Genomic DNA, 20,048 nt, shown 5'->3' on the forward strand with positions numbered 1-20,048 from the left:
GTTTTTTCCAGATCAGGGAGAGGAAAACATTGTTGAATCAACAATAACAACAAAAAATTCCAGTTATTACTTTGTTGTTTTTTCCCTCTGGCTTTTACACTGACACGAATTCTTCTAGGCATGGACTTCACTAATGATGACTAATCTTCTACATTCAGCTGCTTCAATTTATTTATTTTTTTTAAATGAAGGGGGCTTACAGATTGGCTTTGTTGGATAGAGCCTAATCATCTACCATAAACTTTTGTTAAAACCTGAATTGTTGAAATCTTTGGATTTTACATAGCGTGCTCTGTGCAGCAGAATCCCATTCCCATTTTCATAAGAATAAAATCATAGATTCAACATAATCTCCTTGGCCAATGCAGGTTGGTGTTAAAGGGGTACTCTTTTTAAATCAACTGGTACCAGAAAGTTAAGCAGATTTGTAAATTACTTCTATTAAAAAAATCTTAATCCTCCCAGTACTTATTAGCTGCTGAATACTACAGAGGAAATTATTTTCTTTTTTGAACACAGAGCTCTCTGCTGACATCATGACCACAGTGCTCTCTGCTGACATCTCTGTCCATTTTAGGAAGTGTTCAGAGCAGCATATGTTTTATATGGGGATTTTTCTCCTACTCTGGACAGTTCTTAATATGGACAGAGGTGTCAGCAGAGAGCACTGTGGTCATGATGTCAGCAGAGAGCTCTGTGTTCCAAAAAAGTAAAGCATTTGCTCTGTAGTATTCAACAGCTAAGAAGTACTGGAAGGATTAAGATTTTTTAATAGAAGTCATTTACAAATCTGTTTAACTTTCTGGCACCAGTTGATTTAAAAAAAAAAAAAGTTTTCCAGCAGAGTTCCCCTTTAAATCACTGATTATCAACTTCATCCAATTCTCCAAACTCCATAATAGCTTCTCTTTAGCCCACTGTAACATTGTTTTCTTCTATTTAAGTGTTAGTGCAGGTTTTGTTTGGTTTTTGTTTGGCTTTTCTATACGTTTCCCATAAATCCTATATTATTCAGCAGTTGACTTCTTATAGTTATGTTGTACACTTTGACTTCTGTTTGCACCTTTTTATATCTGTGCATTTTCTATTTTTCAGGCATATCCATTTAGTTTTCTTATTCTAATACTTTGACATCTTCCTTGGTCTACCTGTATGTTTTCCTTTTATATCATCATTTTCCTTTTGTATTTGCATAACATTTTACACACAATTGGAAAAGGAACAAATCCTTTAAAAGCTTTAAAAAACTTTTGACACGTCTTTGCTTGAGACATGTGAAAAGTTTTGATTAGTCAAGGTTTGGGTGTTCAGAACCTGACCAATTGTTAGAAAAGTGGGGAGAAAAGTGCAATTGACTGAAACAATCCAATAGACATACATTGTAAGTTTGTCTTCCTTAGCTTGCTCTTCTCCCAGAAAGTTCTAGCTATCGGTCTTGGTCCGAACATTCAGGCCCCGACCGTTTAAAACACTTTTGACATGTTGCAGAGACATGTCAAAAGTTTTTTTTTAAAGTGACAGTACCCATTTAACCATACCCTGTGTTGGAGTTCTGTCTTGAAGAAGATTTATAATCCTTTCCATTGTTTCAACATGGCTTGCAGGGCCTATAAGCACTTTAGGGGAGATTTTTCAAAACGTGTGCAGAGGAGCATTGGATTTCAAATTGTAAGGTGATTCTATATTTTTTCTCAACTTTAAATATCGTATTTATCGGCGTATAATACGCACTTTTTAGGCTAAAATTTTTAGCCTAAAGTCTGTGTGCATGTTATACGCCGATACACCCCCAGGAAAGGCAGGGGGAGAGAGGCCGTCGCTGCCCGCTTCTCTCCCTCTTCCTTTCCTGGGGTCTAGAGCGCTGCTGTCGGCCCTTCTCACCCCCTGGTTATCGGGGCCGCTGCCCGTTCTGTCCCCCTGACTATCGGTGCCGGCGCCGATAGCCAGGGGGAGAGAAGCGGCGCCGACAGCCAGGGGGAGAGAAGGGGCAGCGGCACCAATTGCCGGTGCCGCTGCCCCGTTGCCTCCCCCCATCCCCGGTGGCATAATTACCTGAGTCAGGTCCGCGCTGCTGCAGGCCTCCGTCGTGCGTCCCCGGCGTCGTTGCTATGCGCTGAACGGCGCGGCGCATGACGTCAGTGCGCCGCGCCGTGCATAGCAGCGACGCTGGGGACGCACGACGGAGGCCTGCAGCAGCGCGGACCCGACTCAGGTAATTATGCCACCGGGGATGGGGGGAGGCAACGGGGCAGCAGCGCCGGCAATGGGTGCCGCTGCCCCTTCTCTCCCCCTGGCTATCGATAACCGCCGATAACCAGGGGGTGAGAAGGGCCGACAGCAGCGCTCTAGACCCCAGGAAAGGCAGGGGGAGAGAAGCGGGCAGCGACGGCCTCTCTCCCCCTGCCTTTCCTGGGGGTATATCGGGGTATACACGCGCACACACGCACCCTCATTTTACCATGGATATTTGGGTAAAAAACATTTTTTACCCAAATATCCTTGGTAAAATGAGGGTGCGTGTTATAGGCCGGTGCGTGGTATACCCCGATAAATACGGTAATCATATAATCTACTTCTCTACTTGATCTGGAAAAACGTACTATTGGATTAAAAAAAATATTTTAGTTAAGATATGTTTCACAAAGCCAGAATATTTAGCTATTAAACATGTATTGTGTCATACTTGTGATTTGTGTATTTGCTATGACGATCATCTTCTGATCTGACCAACTTTACTTTGTGGGAAAATCCCTTCAAGGTTCTCCCTTAAACACATCCTTTTAAACAGACCCATCATCTTCCATAAACTGACTTTGTTTAATTTTATCACCGATATTTAGTGAAAACCCATTGCTCTAACAGTACCCCCCCCCCTTGCACACACACACACACTTCATGCACCATGTGCACTTTGTATCAGTGCACACATATATGTTGGCTGGATGATTGGTTATGGCATATTTATGCATGCTACCTTATTTAGCATGAAGGTCAGACCATTAAAATAAGTACTTTGGAGGAGATTTATCAAAATATGTGCAGAGGAAAAGCTGACTAGTTGCCCATAGAATCCAATCAGATCGCTGCTTTCATTTTTCAGAGGCCTTTTTATAATTTTAAGTAGTGATCTGATTGGTTGCTATGAGTAACTAGCCAGCTTTCCCTCTGCACAAGTTTTGATAAATATCTCCATTTATGTGCTCTCAATTTCCTTCTACATAGCGCCATTTTGAACATTTAAAGGGGCACTCCGGTGAAAAACATCTTATCCCCTACCCAAAGGATAGGAGATAAGATGTCTGATCGCGGGGGTCCCACCACAGGGGACACCTGCGATCTCCGGTGTGGCACCCTGTCATCCGTGCAAGGAGCGAACTCTGCTCTGTGCCAGATGACTGGCGACTACAGCCACCACGCCCCCTCTGTTCATGTCTATAGGAGGAGGCGTGACGGCTACATATTAGCCATCACTCCCTCCCATAGACATGAATGGAGGGGGCCTGGCATGACATCATGAACACAGAAGCTCCAAGTTTCTGTGTTCCGGATGCCGCCGCTGCCGGGCCAGAGATCGTGGGGGTCCCCAGAGGGGGGACCCCCATGTTCAAACATCTTATCCCCTATCCTTTGGATAGGGGATAAGATGTTTTTCGACAGAGTACCCCTTTAATACATCTTTTACAATATAATGTCTTTTTTGTTTTTGCTTCAGCATGCACCTCTGTATTGTAGAGCTGCAGAATATGTTAGTGCTATATAAGATTATTGTTATCCCTCTCTCTATATATAAATATATATATATATATATATATATGTATATTATATATATATATATATATATATATATATATATAAATATACACATGAGCTCCCTTACAAAATTATTAATTTGAAAGCTAAAACATTCAGCCCTTCTGTTGACTAACTGTTCCTATAAATGATGACCTTCTGATTCTCAGGAAAGTTATATATAATCACTGGTTACACACAAGTGAGTCAGCAACAAAAAAACTTCCCTATATGCCAAACTTTCCATGTATAATGTGTGTATGACCTCCATGAATAGGACTATGTCAGATGTTGTATTTCCCTGATTAGTGGAAGACTGATCCAGTGATTGTGACCTCTTGGTTCTTCTTATGGTTGGTGCCAGCTGCATAAATAAGGTACTTCATGTATTACAAGTATCATGACTTCTATTGAAAAAACAAGGCATGTTCCATTATGGTAATTTTGTTCAATCTGTAAGGAGATATTTCTACAGTATGTGTAACATATTCCAAGATGTTTCTGTATGGCTTCTTTTATGTGCGAAAGAATGTTCTGCTCCAAAGTTCAACTGTCAGGACTTTCTTACTTACCCTTCTTCTCAAAAGTTCTTGGGACGACCCCAAATGTTTCCATAAGAGGGATCTCATCTTCATCTGCATTAGATACATTTCGTGGGACTGATAATCGACCTTTATAGGCTTTATCTTTAGAAGTAGTTTCCAATGACGCTGACATTATGGCAGAAACTAAAAAGTAAAAATCAGCTTTTTACAAACCATCATACAATGAGTAAAGGTCCTTTGTGATATATTTGATATATATTGTTCTGGAGTGCATTAATAAATAAAATGTAGGAACATACTGCAGACTAATGTAATTGATATATATATATATATATATATATATATATATATATACATATATATGTGTGTATATATATATACATATATATATATATATATATATATATATATATACTGTATATATATATATACAGTACAGACCAAAAGTTTGGAAACACCTTCTCATTCAAAGGGTTTTCTTTATTTTCATGACTATGAAAATTGTAGATTCACACTGAAGGAATAAAAACTATGAATTAACACATGTGGAATTATAGACATAACAAAAAAGTGTGAAACAACTGAAAATATGTCATATTCTATGTGGAAAGTGTCACCAAGTGCAGTCACAAAAACCATCAAGAGCTACAAAGAAACTGGCTCACATGCGGACCACCCCAGGAAAGGAAGACCAAGAGTCACCTCTGCTTCGGAGGATAAGTTTATCCGAGTCACCAGCCTCAGAAATCGCAGGTTAACAGCAGCTCAGATTAGAGACCAGGTCAATGCCACACAGAGTTCTAGCAGCAGACACATCTCTAGAACAACTGTTAAGAGGAGACTGTGTGAATCATGGTAGAATATCTGCTAGGAGACCACTGCTAAGAACAGGCAACAAGCAGAAGAGACTTGTTTGTGCTAAATAACACAAAGAATGGACATTAGACCCGTGGAAATCTGTGCTTTGGTCTGATGAGTCCAAATTTGAGATCTTTGGTTCCAACCACCGTGTCTTTGTGCGATGCAGAAAAGGTGAACGGATGGACTCTACATGCCTCGTTCCCACCGTGCAGCATGGAGGAGGAGGTGTGATGGTGTGGGGGTGCTTTGCTGGTGACACTGTTGGGGATTTATTCAAAATTGAAGGCATACTGAACCAGCATGGCTACCACAGCATCTTGCAGCGGCATGCTATTCCATCCGGTTTGTGTTTAGTTGGATCATCATTTATTTTCCAACAGGACAGTGACCCCAAACACACCTCCAGGCTGTGTAAGGGCTATTTGACCAAGAAGAAGAGTGACGGGGTACTGCGCCAGATGACCTGGCCTCCACAGTCACCGGACCTGAACCCAATGAAGGCAAAAGGGCCAACAAGTGCTAATCATCTCTGGGAACTCCTTCAAGACTGCTGGAAGACCATTTCAGGTGACTACCTCTTGAAGCTCATCAAGAGAATGCCAAGAGTGTGCACAGCAGTAATCAAAGCAAAAGGTGGCTACTTTGAAGAACCTAGAATATGACATATTTTCAGTTGTTTCACAGTTTTTTGTTATGTCTATAATTCCACATGTGTTAATTCATAGTTTTGATGAAGTCATGAAAATAAAGAAAACTCTTTGAATGAGAAGGTGTGTCCAAGGTGTGTCCAAACTTTTGGCCTGTACTGTATATATATATATATATATATATATATAGCAACAGGAGAATATATATATATATATATATATATATATATATATATATATATATATATACAGAATACAGAACTTAATCTTTGGTTTTATATATATATATATATATATATATATATATATATATATATAGTATGCATTTGTAGTGAGACAGAAACTGAAACGGCGGTCGGGATTACTATACTTCTGCAAGATTGTCTGATTGTCTATGGAAGTTCACATCTCATCCAAGGAAAGCTGGGTGTAACACTGTCATGAGCCATAGTACCTTATATCTTACATAGCAATGATTACCTATAAAAATAAATGCAGAAAAGGGTAATGGTATTGCACCAGATGTTCTACGATGCAACCATGCTTCATTTTATTTTCCGTCTGAATTGTCATGGATTGTGATACGTTCACACAGTTATTATTTATATCAAGCAATGAATAAGGGTTTTGGTCATCTCCTATGTGTATTCTTGAACGGAATGATCAGCCATTCATTATAATGGTCTGTTTAAAGTCAAACAAGGGAGTTGAATCTTCCTTAGTATTCCCATTTTATTCTACAAAACTATGGGGATCACAGTCACCTAACCCTCCCTGATTCAATATTGATGGGACAACTAGAGAGTCAAAGTACCTGAGGAAACCATTGTGGGCACAGAGGGAACAACATGTGATATGGATATAGGGCACCAGTGCTACACATAGGGAGTTTTAATAACCAGCAATGAGCCTGGAGAAATGCCACAATTTGTAGGTCTACCTGTGAAGATATATACTGGATGGACAACTGTGTGGAAGACAAGTTTACTGTCACCAGCTGTTGTCTTGTTGTGTAGCTTATGTGTGAATGTAACTACAAGAACCCAACGATTTACTACTGATTTCTGCAAATATTCTGTAGCCATAAGTTCTCAGAAAGTTATATAAATATGTATCATAGGATTTTGACATATTACATTTATTTTCAGTAAATAGTTCAGGTGCTTTTTATATGTTTTTTGAGGGGGGGGGGGCATCATTCTTGCACTTTTCTTAAAACTGTTCCTCGCTCTTTAAATCTTGAGCATGTGAGGTGACGTAAGAAAGATCTGTTCTTGTAATAAAAGGCAGTAACTATCTTCTCATAAATTTAAGGAATTCAAGCTACATTGGTCAGAGAGATTTTCAGGAGAACTGAATGAAACTACACTGGAACGTTCAAGCTTAAACTTACTAGGAATCAATGGGGATGTATAAAACACTGTACCTAAAATGCCTTGAGGACAGTTCTTTTTTTTGGAAGGGGGGGGGGGTTCATTTTTTTCACCCAGTTTGGGGCATTTTTCATACCATAGACCTTTGTAAGTACAGTGGTCCCTCAACATACGATGGTAATCCATTCCAAACGGACCATCGTTTGTTGAAACCATTGCATGTTGAGGGATCCGTGCAATGTAAAGTATAGGACAGTGGTCTCCAACCTGCGGACCTCCAGATGTTGCAAAACTACAACACCCAGCATGCCCGGACAGCCGTTGGCTGTCCGGGCATGCTGGGTGTTGTAGTTTTGCAACATCTGGAGGTCCGCAGGTTGTAGACCACTATTAAAGGAAGTTATATTCACCTGTCCCCGCCGCTCCGGGCCGTCACCGGTCGTCACCGCTGCACCGGATGTCGCCGTCCATCGCTGTCGCCGCGTCCCCGAGGTGTCCCCGACGCTCCGGCAAGGCCTCTGCTTCCCTGGCATCCGCGCTCTGTGTCGCCACCATCACGTCGCTGCGCACGCCGCTCCTATTGGATGACGGGACGGCGTGCGCAGCGACATGATGACGTCGATGGAGAGCGCTGACGATGCAGGGGATCCCAAAGAGGACGCGCTGGAGCCACGAGGACAGGTAAGAGACATCACCGGAGCTCACGGGGCACCGTAAACAGCTATCCGGCGGCAACTGAAGCAGTCAGCGCTGCCGGATAGCCGTTTATGCGATGGCCCCGACATAAAAAAAGCATTGTATGTTGATGCTGCCTTCAACATGCGATGGCCTCTGAGAGGCCATCGCATGTGGAAATTAACGTATGTCGGGGCCATCGTAGGTCGAGGGGTCAATGTATACAAAAAATGCTTTAGAAAGTGCATGAGTAAATCCTCTTTTTTTGTTGCTTTGATTCTTTGATCGATGAATCCCATGACTAATTCAATAACTAATTCTACAGGAAAATGCCTTAATTTATGCCAAATTTACTTTTCTGTTGTAAAAGTTAGCTATTAGCTAGATAGGCTGTTGTAAAAGTTAACTATATTCTGTATGTAAATAAAATGCATTCACTGTAAACGAGAAGAGTTCTACCACTTTCTAAAATAAAGTGTGTTTCAGTTTCTTATAATTTTCATGCTATGTTCACACATTTTTAACCAAAGTCAATAGTGGAACTAACACAGAGAAAAACTATAATAGAAAGAGTTTCAGCTTTTACTGTCTCGGTTCCGAATCTGGTTTTGGCAAAAATACTGAGAAACATATTGAGTGAACATAGCCTTAAAGGGGTATTCCAGGCAAAACCTTTTTTTATATATATCAACTGGCTCCGGAAAGTTAAACAGATTTGTAAATTACTTCTATTAAAAAATCTTAATTCTTCCAATAGTTATTAGCTGTTTTCTGTCTAACTGCTCAATGATGATGTCACGTCCCGGGAGCTGTGCATGATGGGAGAATATCCCCATAGGAACTGCACAGCTCCCGGGACGTGAGTCATCAGAGAGCAGTTAGACAGAAAACAACAACTCAACTTCAGAAGCTAATAACTATTGGAAGGATTAAGATTTTTTAATAGAAGCAATTTACAAATCTGTTTAACTTTCCGGAGCCAGTTGATATATAAAAGAAAGTTTTGACCTGGAATATCCCTTTAAGAGTTTAGTGTGCGGGGAAGAAAACATTTATATTCAGACGGCAAGCTGACACAGTTGTTGTCATAGTTATCTTAAACAGTACTACCTAGAGTAGATATAGTTGTATCATGATAGCAGGACTGGCTATGTACAGACACATATGAGCAACATTGTCCACGTTCATTCACAGCAAACCGATATTTATGGACATTTATCAACGGTTTAGTCAGGTTTTCTTTACTATAATTGTCGCAACTGCGACTACGCGATTTTTCGCGCGACATTTTGACTGGAAAGCGAGAAAAGCAAGTTTTCCAAAAATTTACTACGTAGTAATAATTTTAAAATGGACTACGGGTAGTCAGGTATTTACTAACTGCGACAGTCGCAACTGCGCAAAAAAAAGTCACAACAGGGTTAAAAATTTACTAAATTTACTCCAGCTCAAACATGGAGCAGAAAAGCTACTACCAAAATAAAAAAAGGAAAAATTGCTTACGTGAAAGAAAATTATCAACAGGCTGAAACCAGTTGATAAATAAGTCACACATAAGCAATTAAAAAGTACGGAAAAAATTACTAAAAAAAAGAATACATAAGCAAACATTGATAAATGTCCCTCATTACGTATATGAGAAAGATGTATAATGTTTCATTTACATAATGGTTATGCACTATATACATAAATGTGGAAGAAAAACATTAAGTAGGTCAAAAGGTTATTAGTCAAGTTAAGTTGTCATGGTCATTTTGGTTATGTGGTCACTACCTCCAGAACAGACACCCTGATTTAATTTAGGGGGGCATGTAGTCTGGACCTGTATTATGTTTATCAATATATGTCAATGGCTGTAAATATTCTTTATATATAGACATCATGGGGGAGATTTATCAAAACCTGTGCAGAGGAAGAGTGGTGCAGTTGCCCATAGCAACCAATCAGATTGCTTCTTTCATTTCCCACAGGCCTCTTTAGAGGCCTGTGGAAAATGAAAGAAGCAATCTGATTGGTTGCTATGGGCAACTGCACCACTCTTCCTCTGCCACAGGTTTTGATAAATCTCCCCCCATATTCTGACTTAAGACACTTGTGTGTCGCTTCTGCTTTAAAACAACATATTATACTGTACACTTTAAATGCCACACACATTTTTGAAAAGGAAGAGGATATTGCCAGAATTCATGTTCCCATTATATATAAGAATAAATTATATATTAGAAAAAAATTAGAAAAGAATGTAAAAGAAAAGATCAAGGTCCACACACTTTATAAACACACGGGGGGACATTTCCTAATCTAGTGTATTCTGGGCATGCTTATAGACCAGCGTATGTGGTAGTCTCCTGTCTATTGTGCTCCTAATTTATCAAAGGTCTCACAGCCCTTGATAAATTCTGTGCTCAGACTTCAGGGTCTACAGCTTAAACTGCATTTAGACCTGCTCCAACATGGTCTGACATTTCAGCGTATTTTGGGCAGATGCGACTTGTCGCACAAAAGTCGCACTTGATAAATTCAGCACCAATGCATTTTCCAATGCATTTCCGACTAAAATAGACTTGCATGCATCATGCTCTAAAAATCCTCTACAGCAAAAGTCGCAGTAAAGTCGCACATATTTAGACTGCGACTTTCTGTGCGACAAATTTAGACAGGAAAAAACAGTCTGAATCCTTTGATAAATCTCCCCCACATAGTCTGTAGTCTTGTGTTTTTCTATGGGCCACTAGCTGCTTAGTGACTTGTTATATTGGTGTACTCTACAGTAGGAGGTAGATTACCCCAGTTAGTCTTGTCAGTATATAATTAGAGGTAAATGATAAGCTTAGAAGATATTCCTGGCTGCAGGTATAGGAATAGTATAAGCATGGTCATACCTTGTCTTCTACTGGGTGCGTAAGAATTTTTCTGCTGTAAGAATTAACACTGTCTTGTAAAATTCTCTTTTTAGTGTAGCTTCCCCCTTCCCACCATGGCCTCATTGGTTTCTCCTCTCTGGGGTCTCCACCCATTCCAGATGACTAATTATTATCACATGTCTCAGCTGCTTTCAAAACAGTCCTAAGAATAATGTGGCCATTGCCTGCAACAGGAAACAGATGACAACTAGTGCCACACAAACAGAGCAATTGTTGTTCTACTTGTAAATACTTTAGGTGGTTGTGTTTAATTGGATGCACACAATATTCTGACATGGAACGGATTATAGGAGTAACCAATGTGTTGTCTGTTTCTTCTTACTCATAGATATTAGGGATAGATAGATAGATAGATATGAGATAGATAGATATGAGAGATAGATAGATGATAGATAGATAGATATGAGATACAAAGCAAATAAAAACTGCACAACAAATATCCAGAAAAAAAGTGAGGTTAGGGGTGCCCGCATAACTGGAACCTGGGTCCGTCGGTTCCTCAATCCAGACAGTAGTAAAATATGATGCAGCACTCCACAAGTTGCAAAGAAAAGGGTGGTTTTATTCTATCATGTGCATAGACAACGTTTCACCAGTCTCACACTGGCTTTTTCGATATTTTAGATATGAGATAGAAAGATAAATATGAGATAGATAGATTATAGATAGATATGAGATAGATAGATGATAGATAGATATGAGATAGATAGATATGAGATAGATAGATAGATATGAGATAGATAGATTATAGATAGATGGATAGATAATATATAGATAGATATGAGATAGATAGATATGAGATAGATAGATAGATAGATAGATAGATATGAGATAGATAGATATGAGATAGATAGATAGATATGAGATAGATAGATTATAGATAGATATGAGATCGATAGATTATAGATAGATAGATGAGATAGATAGATAGATAGATATGAGATAGATAGATTATAGATAGATATGAGATAGATGATAGATAGATAGATAGATAGATAGATAGATATGAGATAGATAGATATGAGATAGATATGAGATAGATAGATAGATATGAGTTAGATAGATAGATAGATAGATATGAGATAGATAGATAGATAGATAGATATGAGATAGATAGATAGATAGATATGAGATAGATAGATGATAGATAGATATGAGATAGATAGATAGATAGATAGATGTGAGATAGATAGATGATAGATAGATATGAGATAGATAGATGATAGATATGAGATAGATAGATAGATATGAGATAAATAGATGATAGATAGATATGAGATAGATAGATTATAGATAGATACGGTACGACTAAGGCTGCGCACTGTGGCCGAAACGCGTCACCTGTTCTCCATGCTGGCTAATTGCTAAATAAATCGTTGAGTATTGATTGAACTACCACGCTGGACATTGCCTTTTGTTCTTGCTGTTACTCTGGATTGGGGGTCCGGTCCTGTCTCGTGTCGTGGTGTGGGCGAGAGGGTGAGCTGTGTCTACCATTGTTTGCTTTTCAATTGTATTGTACTTTGCAATGACATCACTTATTTTATAAAATAATCTGCGGCAAAACAAAAAATAACTTATTTGCAGTAATGAAATAGTGAGATACTTAGCTGGTTTGGATGTTTCAGGTCCTGCAATGCCTGCTGATCTATTCACACAGAGGCATATTCATAGTGTAGGGTCTGTCCCAATGAGATCACCTTACTGTGGTGGGACGGTCCAAGCTATTTGGCCGCCAAATTGCAAGCTAAGTATTTCACTATTTCATTACTTCACCATAGCTGAATAGCTTCTCATGTTGTATCTATATACTCATGTTTTATCTATGTCTTTGTGCTAGCAGTGTGCTGCTGTATTCTCCTGTTGCTAGATAGATAGATAGATAGATAGATAGATAGATAGATAGAGGAAATGAAGGGAATTAGATGGATAGAAAGAGGAAAGGAAGGAAATGAGGCAGAGAGATAAATAGATAGCTAGCTAGCTAGATAGATAGATAGAGGAAAGGAAGGACATGAGGTAGAGAGATAAATAGATAGAGGAAAGGAAGGAAATGAGGCAGAGAGATAGATAGATAGAGGAAAGGAAGGAAATGAGATAGATAGATAAATGGATAGATAGATAATAGATAGATATGAGATAGATATAAATAATAGATAGATAGATAGATAGATAGAAGGAAATTAGATAGATAGATAGCTCACACACACAAAAAAATATGCAATCTGTGATGTTTTTCCACCCATGTCTCTGCAACTTTTGTGTTGCCCAGTGCAGCCTTTTTCAAGCATAACCATTGTGTGTCATACATGATCTTTATATAGGTATTCACAAAGGGAGAGATTTATCAAAACCTGTCAAGAGGAAGAGTTGCTGAGTTGCCCATAGTAACCAATCAGCTCACTTCTTTCATTTTTAACAAGGCCTCTGCAAAATGAAAGAAGCAATCTGATTGGTTGCTATGGGCAACTGGGCAACTTTTCCTCTGGACAGATTTTGATAAATCTCCCCCAAAGTGATTTATAGCTTCAGTTCTTACAGTTCTACTTAAATCTTGGTGCCTGAGGAAGCCCAAAGACCCCTCTACCACATAAGAACACACTAGTATTATAAATGGCCCTGTGGGTGGGCTCTGTCAGAGATTGCATATAAGGGCCCAGGAAAAAGTTTTCCTCCATGAACATGTTAATGAAAAATAAGAAGTAACAGTTATAAAACATTTTAGATGTTTCATTGAGAATTACAGTAGCTATAACTATACATTTTGCCTATTCCTATAAGACACACACTGTAACAGAACTGTAGATATTGAATATTATTCTATCATTGAGAAATCTGTAATTCGGATTGCAATGTGCTTCCCTTATTTCTAGGTCTGTTTCCTGACCAGAGCTGGAAAGGTTTTAGTGCCAATCTTTGTTTCTTCGGTATAAATGATGGAGCTGTTTGGCATTTTCACAACTAGACGGAGGGAAGATAAATTCTGTAGCAGGACAATTTAACACATGGCTGCTACTTTTCACAATAATATTAGCTAACTGTCTGCTACTGTACACATTCTAGTTGTACAGCCTGCTGGTGCGCACCAATGTATACATTATACACTATGTAAGAAAGTGAATGCATAATACAATCACATTTGGATTTATGTTTTACATTAAGATAGAAAATAGGAAAGAGTCAACGACAAATATGGGAATTATCACCCAATTGTGAAAGGTTTAAATGGGCACTGCCAGAATCTAAAACGTTTTATACACTGCTCAAAAAATATAAAGGCAACAATTAAACAACACAATGTAACTCAATGTAAGTAAGTCAATGACACTTCTGTGAAATCACACTGTCCACTCAGGAAGCAACACTGATTGACAATCAATTTCACATGCTGTTCTTCAATGGGAAAAAACAACAGGTGTAAATTATTGGCAATTAGCAAGACACCCCCAATAAAGAAGTGTATCTGCACGTGGTGACCACAGACCACTTATCAGTTCCTACACATCCTGGCTGATGTTTTGGTCACTTTTGAATGCTGGCGGTGCTTTCACTCTAGTGATAGCATGAGATGGAGTCTACAACCCACACAAGTGACTAAGGTAGTGCAGCTCATCCAGGATGGCACATCAATGTGAGCCATGGCAAGAAGGTTTGCTGTGTCTGACAGTGTAGTGTCCAGAGCATGGAGGCGCTACCAGGAGACAGACCAGTACATCAGGAGATGTGGAGGAAGCCGTAGGAGGGCAACAACCCAGCAGCAGGACTGCTACCTCTGCCTTTGTGCAAAGTGGAGCAGGAGGAGCACTGCCAGAGCCCTGCAAAATGACCTCCAGCAGGCCACAAATGTGCATGTGTCCACTCAAACGGTCAGAAACAGACTCCATGAGGGCCCAACGTCCAAAGGTGGGGGTTGTGCTTACAGCCCAACACTGTACAGGATGTTTGGCATTTGCCAGAGAACACCAATATTGGCAAATTTGTCACTGGCACCCTGTGCTCTTCACAGATGAAAGCAGGTTCTGCTGCCTGCAACATCCTCCAGCTTGACCGGTTTGGTGGTGGGTCAGTAATGGTGTGGGGTGGCATTTCATGTGCTTGCCAGAGGTAACTTGACTGCCATTAGGTACCGAGATGAGATCCTCAGACCCCTTGTGAGACATATGCTGGTGCGGATGGCCCTGGGTTCCTCCTAATGCAAGACAATGCTATACCTCATGTGGCTGGAGTGTGTCAGCAGTTTCTGCAAGAAGGCATTGATGCTATGGACTGGTCCACCCATTCCCCAGACCTGAATCCAATTGAGCACATCTGGGACATTATGTCTCGCTCCATCCACCAACGCCACGTTGCACCACAGACTGTCCAGGAGTTGGCGGATGCTTTAGTCCAGGTCTGGGAGGACATCCCTCAGGAGACCATGAGGAGCCACCTCCACCTCATGAGGAGCATGCCCAGGTGTTGTAGGGAGGTCATACGGGCACGTGGCGACCACACACTATTAAGCCTCATTTTGTCTTGTTTTAAGGACATTACATCAAAGTTGGATCAGCCTGTACTGTGGTTTTCCACTTTAATCTGGAGTGTGACTCCATATCCAGACCTCCATGGGTTGATAAATTTGATTTCCATTGATAATTTTTGTGTGCACATTCAACTATGTAAACACAACTATGTAAACACAAACATTCAACTATGTAAACACAAAAGTATTTCATACAATTAGTTCATTCATTCAGATCTAGGATGTGTTATCTTAGTGTTTCCTTTTGTTTTTTTTGAGCAGTGTATGTTGTACCTCCTGGTTAAATATACACCCTGTTCCAAATTATTATGCAAATGATATTTTTCTCATTTACCTAAATAATTGATGTAAATAACAGTCAGCATAATTCTCATGTTATCAACTATTAAGAGTACAATTCAAATTTTATTGAACAAACCTCCAAATGATAACAGTATTTTTTTTAAACATAAAAAACTTACAATGCACGGTTCCAAATGATTGCGCACAGTAAGTTTCCAAACACTTCATAGGTTGTAAAGAACTGAAAATGTGTTGTGTTTGCAGCATATTTACTGAAATCAAAAGCTACTTCAATCGAAATTTGAACAACATTTTAACTTTTTTAAACATTTTAACAGGTCACCTTACATTTTAACATAGGACCCCTTATTTGATAGCAGCTTCACAAGTCTTTCATCCATTGAACTTGTGAGTTTTTGGACATTTTCTGCTTGAATTTGTTTGCAAGATGTGAGAATAGCCTCCCAGAGCTGCTGTTTGGATGTAAACTGCCTCCCACCCTCATAGATCTTTTGCTTGAGGATGCTCCAAAGGTTATCAATAGGATCAAGGTCAGGGGAGGATGGAGGCCACACCATGCCTTTCTCTCCTTTTAACACCATAGCAGCCAATGATGCAGAGGTATTCTTTGCAGCATGAGATGGTGCATTGTCATACATGAAGATGATTTTATTACGGAAAGCATAGTTCTTCCTTCTGTACCAGGGAAGAAAGTGGTCAGTCAGAAACTCCATATACTTTTGCAGAGGTCATCTTCACACCTTTGGGGACCCTTAAGGGCCCAACCAGTTCTTTTCCCATGATTCCAGCCCAAACATGACTCCACCACCGCCTTGCTGACGTCACAGCCTTGTTGGAACAGGGTGGCCGCTTACGTTTTCGTGAAATATCTAATGTTTTCATACCTCATCCAAGGCATTGAACTATTTCACTCTTTTCGGCAACAGAGAGATCCTTTTCCCCCCCCCCCATATTGCTTGAAAATAGTGCTCTGCTTAATAATGTGGAACACTCACCTTTAGTAGTTTTTCCTTACATTGGACTCACCTTGCAATCTAATTATCACAGGTGTCCGAGATTGTTTTCAGTGATCAAAAGAGCCCTGAGACACAATGCCATCCATGAGTTAAACTGAAAAATAAAATATTTAATCTTTGTGACACTTAAATAGAATTTGCATAATAATTTGGAATAGGGTGTAAACATATATCATAAAGTATATTACAAAAGTTATTCTCCTATGAAATATGCAGAATGGAGGAACTATCCAGTTGGTCATCCCTCACCCACGACAAGTTTAAAAATGTTATGGGGACCCTGGCTCTCGTACAAACGCCTTTGCATGACACAGTCCCTTTCTATACCATTGCCCTCCAATTAAGAAGATTCTAAGTATCTAGACCACATAAATAGACCACAGCAGGATACAACCTCCAGGCGTGCTACACCACACAGGACTTCCAGATATATCCCCCCTCCCCTTACCCCTCCTACCATTCCTCCCTCTCCCCACACCGATGTACTTATCTAGCTTTTACCCTACTAGAGATCGTACTCTAACTGGTGCACCCTTAGCTATCTTAGCTAGTTCACTACTTTCTTTCACCTAAGGGTAACAAGTCCCTCACCAGCTAGATTCACGTGATTTGTTTGTTTGTTGATAATTGTATTTTAATATAGGATCTTTCTAGAATGACATATCTACGCATGTTCTCTTTTCTTTGTTAACAGCTATGCATACTGCATATATGTATCATTCCGACTGTTTATTGCTTTATCCAGCAATGAGAGACGTTGTGAAGATCCTATTCTTAGTTATCATTGTATCTTGCTTACTGTTATGTAAAAAATAAAAACAGACTTGTTAACAAAAAAAAAGTTATTCTCCTTTTTTATAGAAACCACTAGGGGTCTTCATACCAAAAAAAGGTGGTCTTGTCCAGCTGCATGATTTTTGTCCCTGCTGAAACACAGACTGTGATAAAGTCCAGTCCACTCCTCTGTACTAGTAGAGGAAGCAATCCCGGCACACACAATAATCTTCTGCCAAGCCATGAGTGTTTTATTAACATGATGCAAAATACAAAGGACGCCTTATTCAGACTGACATGCAATACAATGTATACATCACAGTATATATATATATATACAGAAGCTTCTCCTACTTCCGGTTTCTACGGTCACTGTGGATACCAATTTGTTTATACACATTTCTGATTCCATCAGACTAATTGATACCACACACTCAGATGAACATTTCCCATGTAAATTAGATAATTAAACAAATAAATAAATGAGTATACTGATCTCTTATGACTTGCATGTTCTGTTTTGATTCCTCACATCATTGGTGAATCTATAAACAATAAAAAAAAATACAAACATTTTTAAAACCAAAATTCCTTTCCTTACAAGAAAGAAGAGAGTTCATAATCTCTATTTAATCCCCTTGGTTCCAGAGTAGACAGTCGGTAAATCCAATTAGCCTCCTTTTTACACAACAACGTTTTAATATCACCACCACTCCTTGGGCATTGTACCTAATCTATAACCTGATATTGTAGCTGTGAAATGTTGTGACCAGCCCTATCAAAGTGTTATGGAATGGGGTATAAAAGGCTCTTACATCTGATGGTTAATTTATGTCTATTTATGCGGTCTCCTACACGCTGGGAATTCTACCCAAAGTATAGGAGACCGCACGGGCACTTGATAACGTAAATTACATTTCTAGAGTCACAAGTACAAAAAATGTTTCAGTTTAATGGCCTCTCCAGTGTGTGAATGTAATACACTATCACTCTTGATGACATTGCTGCACTGTGCAGAGTGCAGGCACGGATAGGTGCCCTTACGTTGGCTCCTCAAAACTGCTTGTTTTAGTTCAGTTTTTTGTGAACCCACATCTGCTCGGACTATTTTGTCCCTCAAATTTGGAGCTTTCTTATTGCAGATTAAGGGGGGGGTCACAAATTCCTGAATCTTGGGGTATGACCCCTGTAACACCTGCCAGTGTTTCCTGACTATTGAGTCTATTTTATGAACAAAAGGATGGTATTGTCACACAAAGGGAATTCTAGGCTGTTTATTAAGATCCTCATCCCTATTCGTGGGAGTATGTAAAACACGTTCCGGATACCCCCTCTGGCGATATTTCTCTTCTAATTCCCCCAATCTAAGATCTCTTGTTTTGGGGTCAGAGACTATCTGTTGAACTCGTTCCCTTTGTGCCCAGAGTATAGATTTTTTGACTGCCATTGGATGTGAACTGGTATAGTGTAACAGGCAATTACGGTCTGTCTCCTTATAGAATAAATCTGTTTTGAGACCTCCCTTGCCATCCTTCTGTACCATGGTGTCCAGGAAACTCCCCCAGTTCTGATCACTGACCAGTGTGAATTTAAGTTCCCGTCTCACACTGTTCAGGTGCTCCATGAATTTTAGGAGCTGGCAGTGTGGCCCCTCCCATACGCAAAAAAACATCATCAATAAACCTCTTCCAGGTTCTTATGTGGCACTGGAAGTGGTGATGGGAATAAACATGCATTTCCTCAAAATGGGCCATGTAAGCAATTGCGTATGTGGGGGGGGGGGGGGGCACATTCGCCCCATTGCCGATCCTTGCCACTGTAAGTAGAAAGCATCCTCATATAAGAAGTAATTCTCTACAAGTACTATGTGTAGCAATCCTAGAAAGAATTCCTTCTGTGACCTAGTGTATTCACTGGAGTTCAGAAGCCAACTTGTGGCCACAATGCCCCTTTCATGCACTATTGATGTGTAAAGAATCGACACGTCAATAGATACAAGCCATGTATCCTCTATGATGTTGTTAACCCCAGACAATACCTGTAGAAAATCAGAGGTATCCAAAAGAAATGCCTCAGTGGTTTTTGTGAGGGGGGTCAATGTCTTCTCTAATAAAATACTCAAAGGAGATAGGATTGAGTCAACTGAGGCCACTATGGGTCTTCCTGGGGGGTTGGATAGATCCTTATGGATCTTTGGGACTGTATAAAATACAGGAGTGATCGGTGATTCCTTGAACAAGTAGCTATACATTTTTGTTTTATCAATGATGCCATTACTGAGTGACTGTGTAAAGAAATCACCAATCCTCTTTCGGATACTTGGTAAGAGATCTCTATCCAACCTCTCATATGTAACAATATCAGACAATTGGCGTGGTAGCTCATTTTTATATATAGTAGTATCCATTACCACCAGTGAGCCCTCTTTATCAGCGGGTTTGATCGTAATTGATTTATCTTGCATAAGATCATGCATGGCTTTTTTCTCGCTGGTGGTAAGGTTAAAGATCACCTCCTGTCTGTTCTGCCCCATCTCCTTTAATACTCGTTCAACCTCCTGTCTAACCAATAAGATGTAAGTCTCAGCAGGATGTTGAGTCCTGGGAGGATTAAAGTGAC

At 39.8% G+C, this 20,048-nt stretch overlaps 1 protein-coding gene across 6 annotated transcripts in view; it reads right to left on the reverse strand.

Annotated features, from left to right (window-relative positions):
- F13A1 (coagulation factor XIII A chain) overlaps positions 1 to 16,683 on the reverse strand; it is a 151,408-nt gene extending 134,725 nt beyond the window's left edge. Inside the window, exons 1-3 of one of the 6 annotated variants that reach the window (XM_056518479.1) lie at positions 16,666 to 16,683; positions 10,773 to 10,978; positions 4,362 to 4,517 (exon numbers count right to left, since the gene is read on the reverse strand). In XM_056518479.1, coding sequence (XP_056374454.1) covers positions 4,362 to 4,506 — 145 coding nt within the window. In that variant the 5' untranslated portion in view covers positions 4,507 to 4,517; positions 10,773 to 10,978; positions 16,666 to 16,683. Of the gene's footprint in view, positions 1 to 4,361; positions 4,518 to 6,207; positions 6,323 to 9,792; positions 9,832 to 10,772; positions 10,979 to 11,296; positions 11,408 to 13,168; positions 13,226 to 16,665 lie in introns of those variants that run through there. The other 5 variants (XM_056518478.1, XM_056518483.1, XM_056518481.1 and 2 more) reach the window with 5 other exon arrangements.
- Positions 16,684 to 20,048: the final 3,365 nt, after the last annotated feature.

Source organism: Hyla sarda, chromosome 5 (genome assembly GCF_029499605.1).
Source record: "Hyla sarda isolate aHylSar1 chromosome 5, aHylSar1.hap1, whole genome shotgun sequence".
Classification (NCBI taxonomy): Eukaryota; Metazoa; Chordata; class Amphibia; order Anura; family Hylidae; genus Hyla; species Hyla sarda.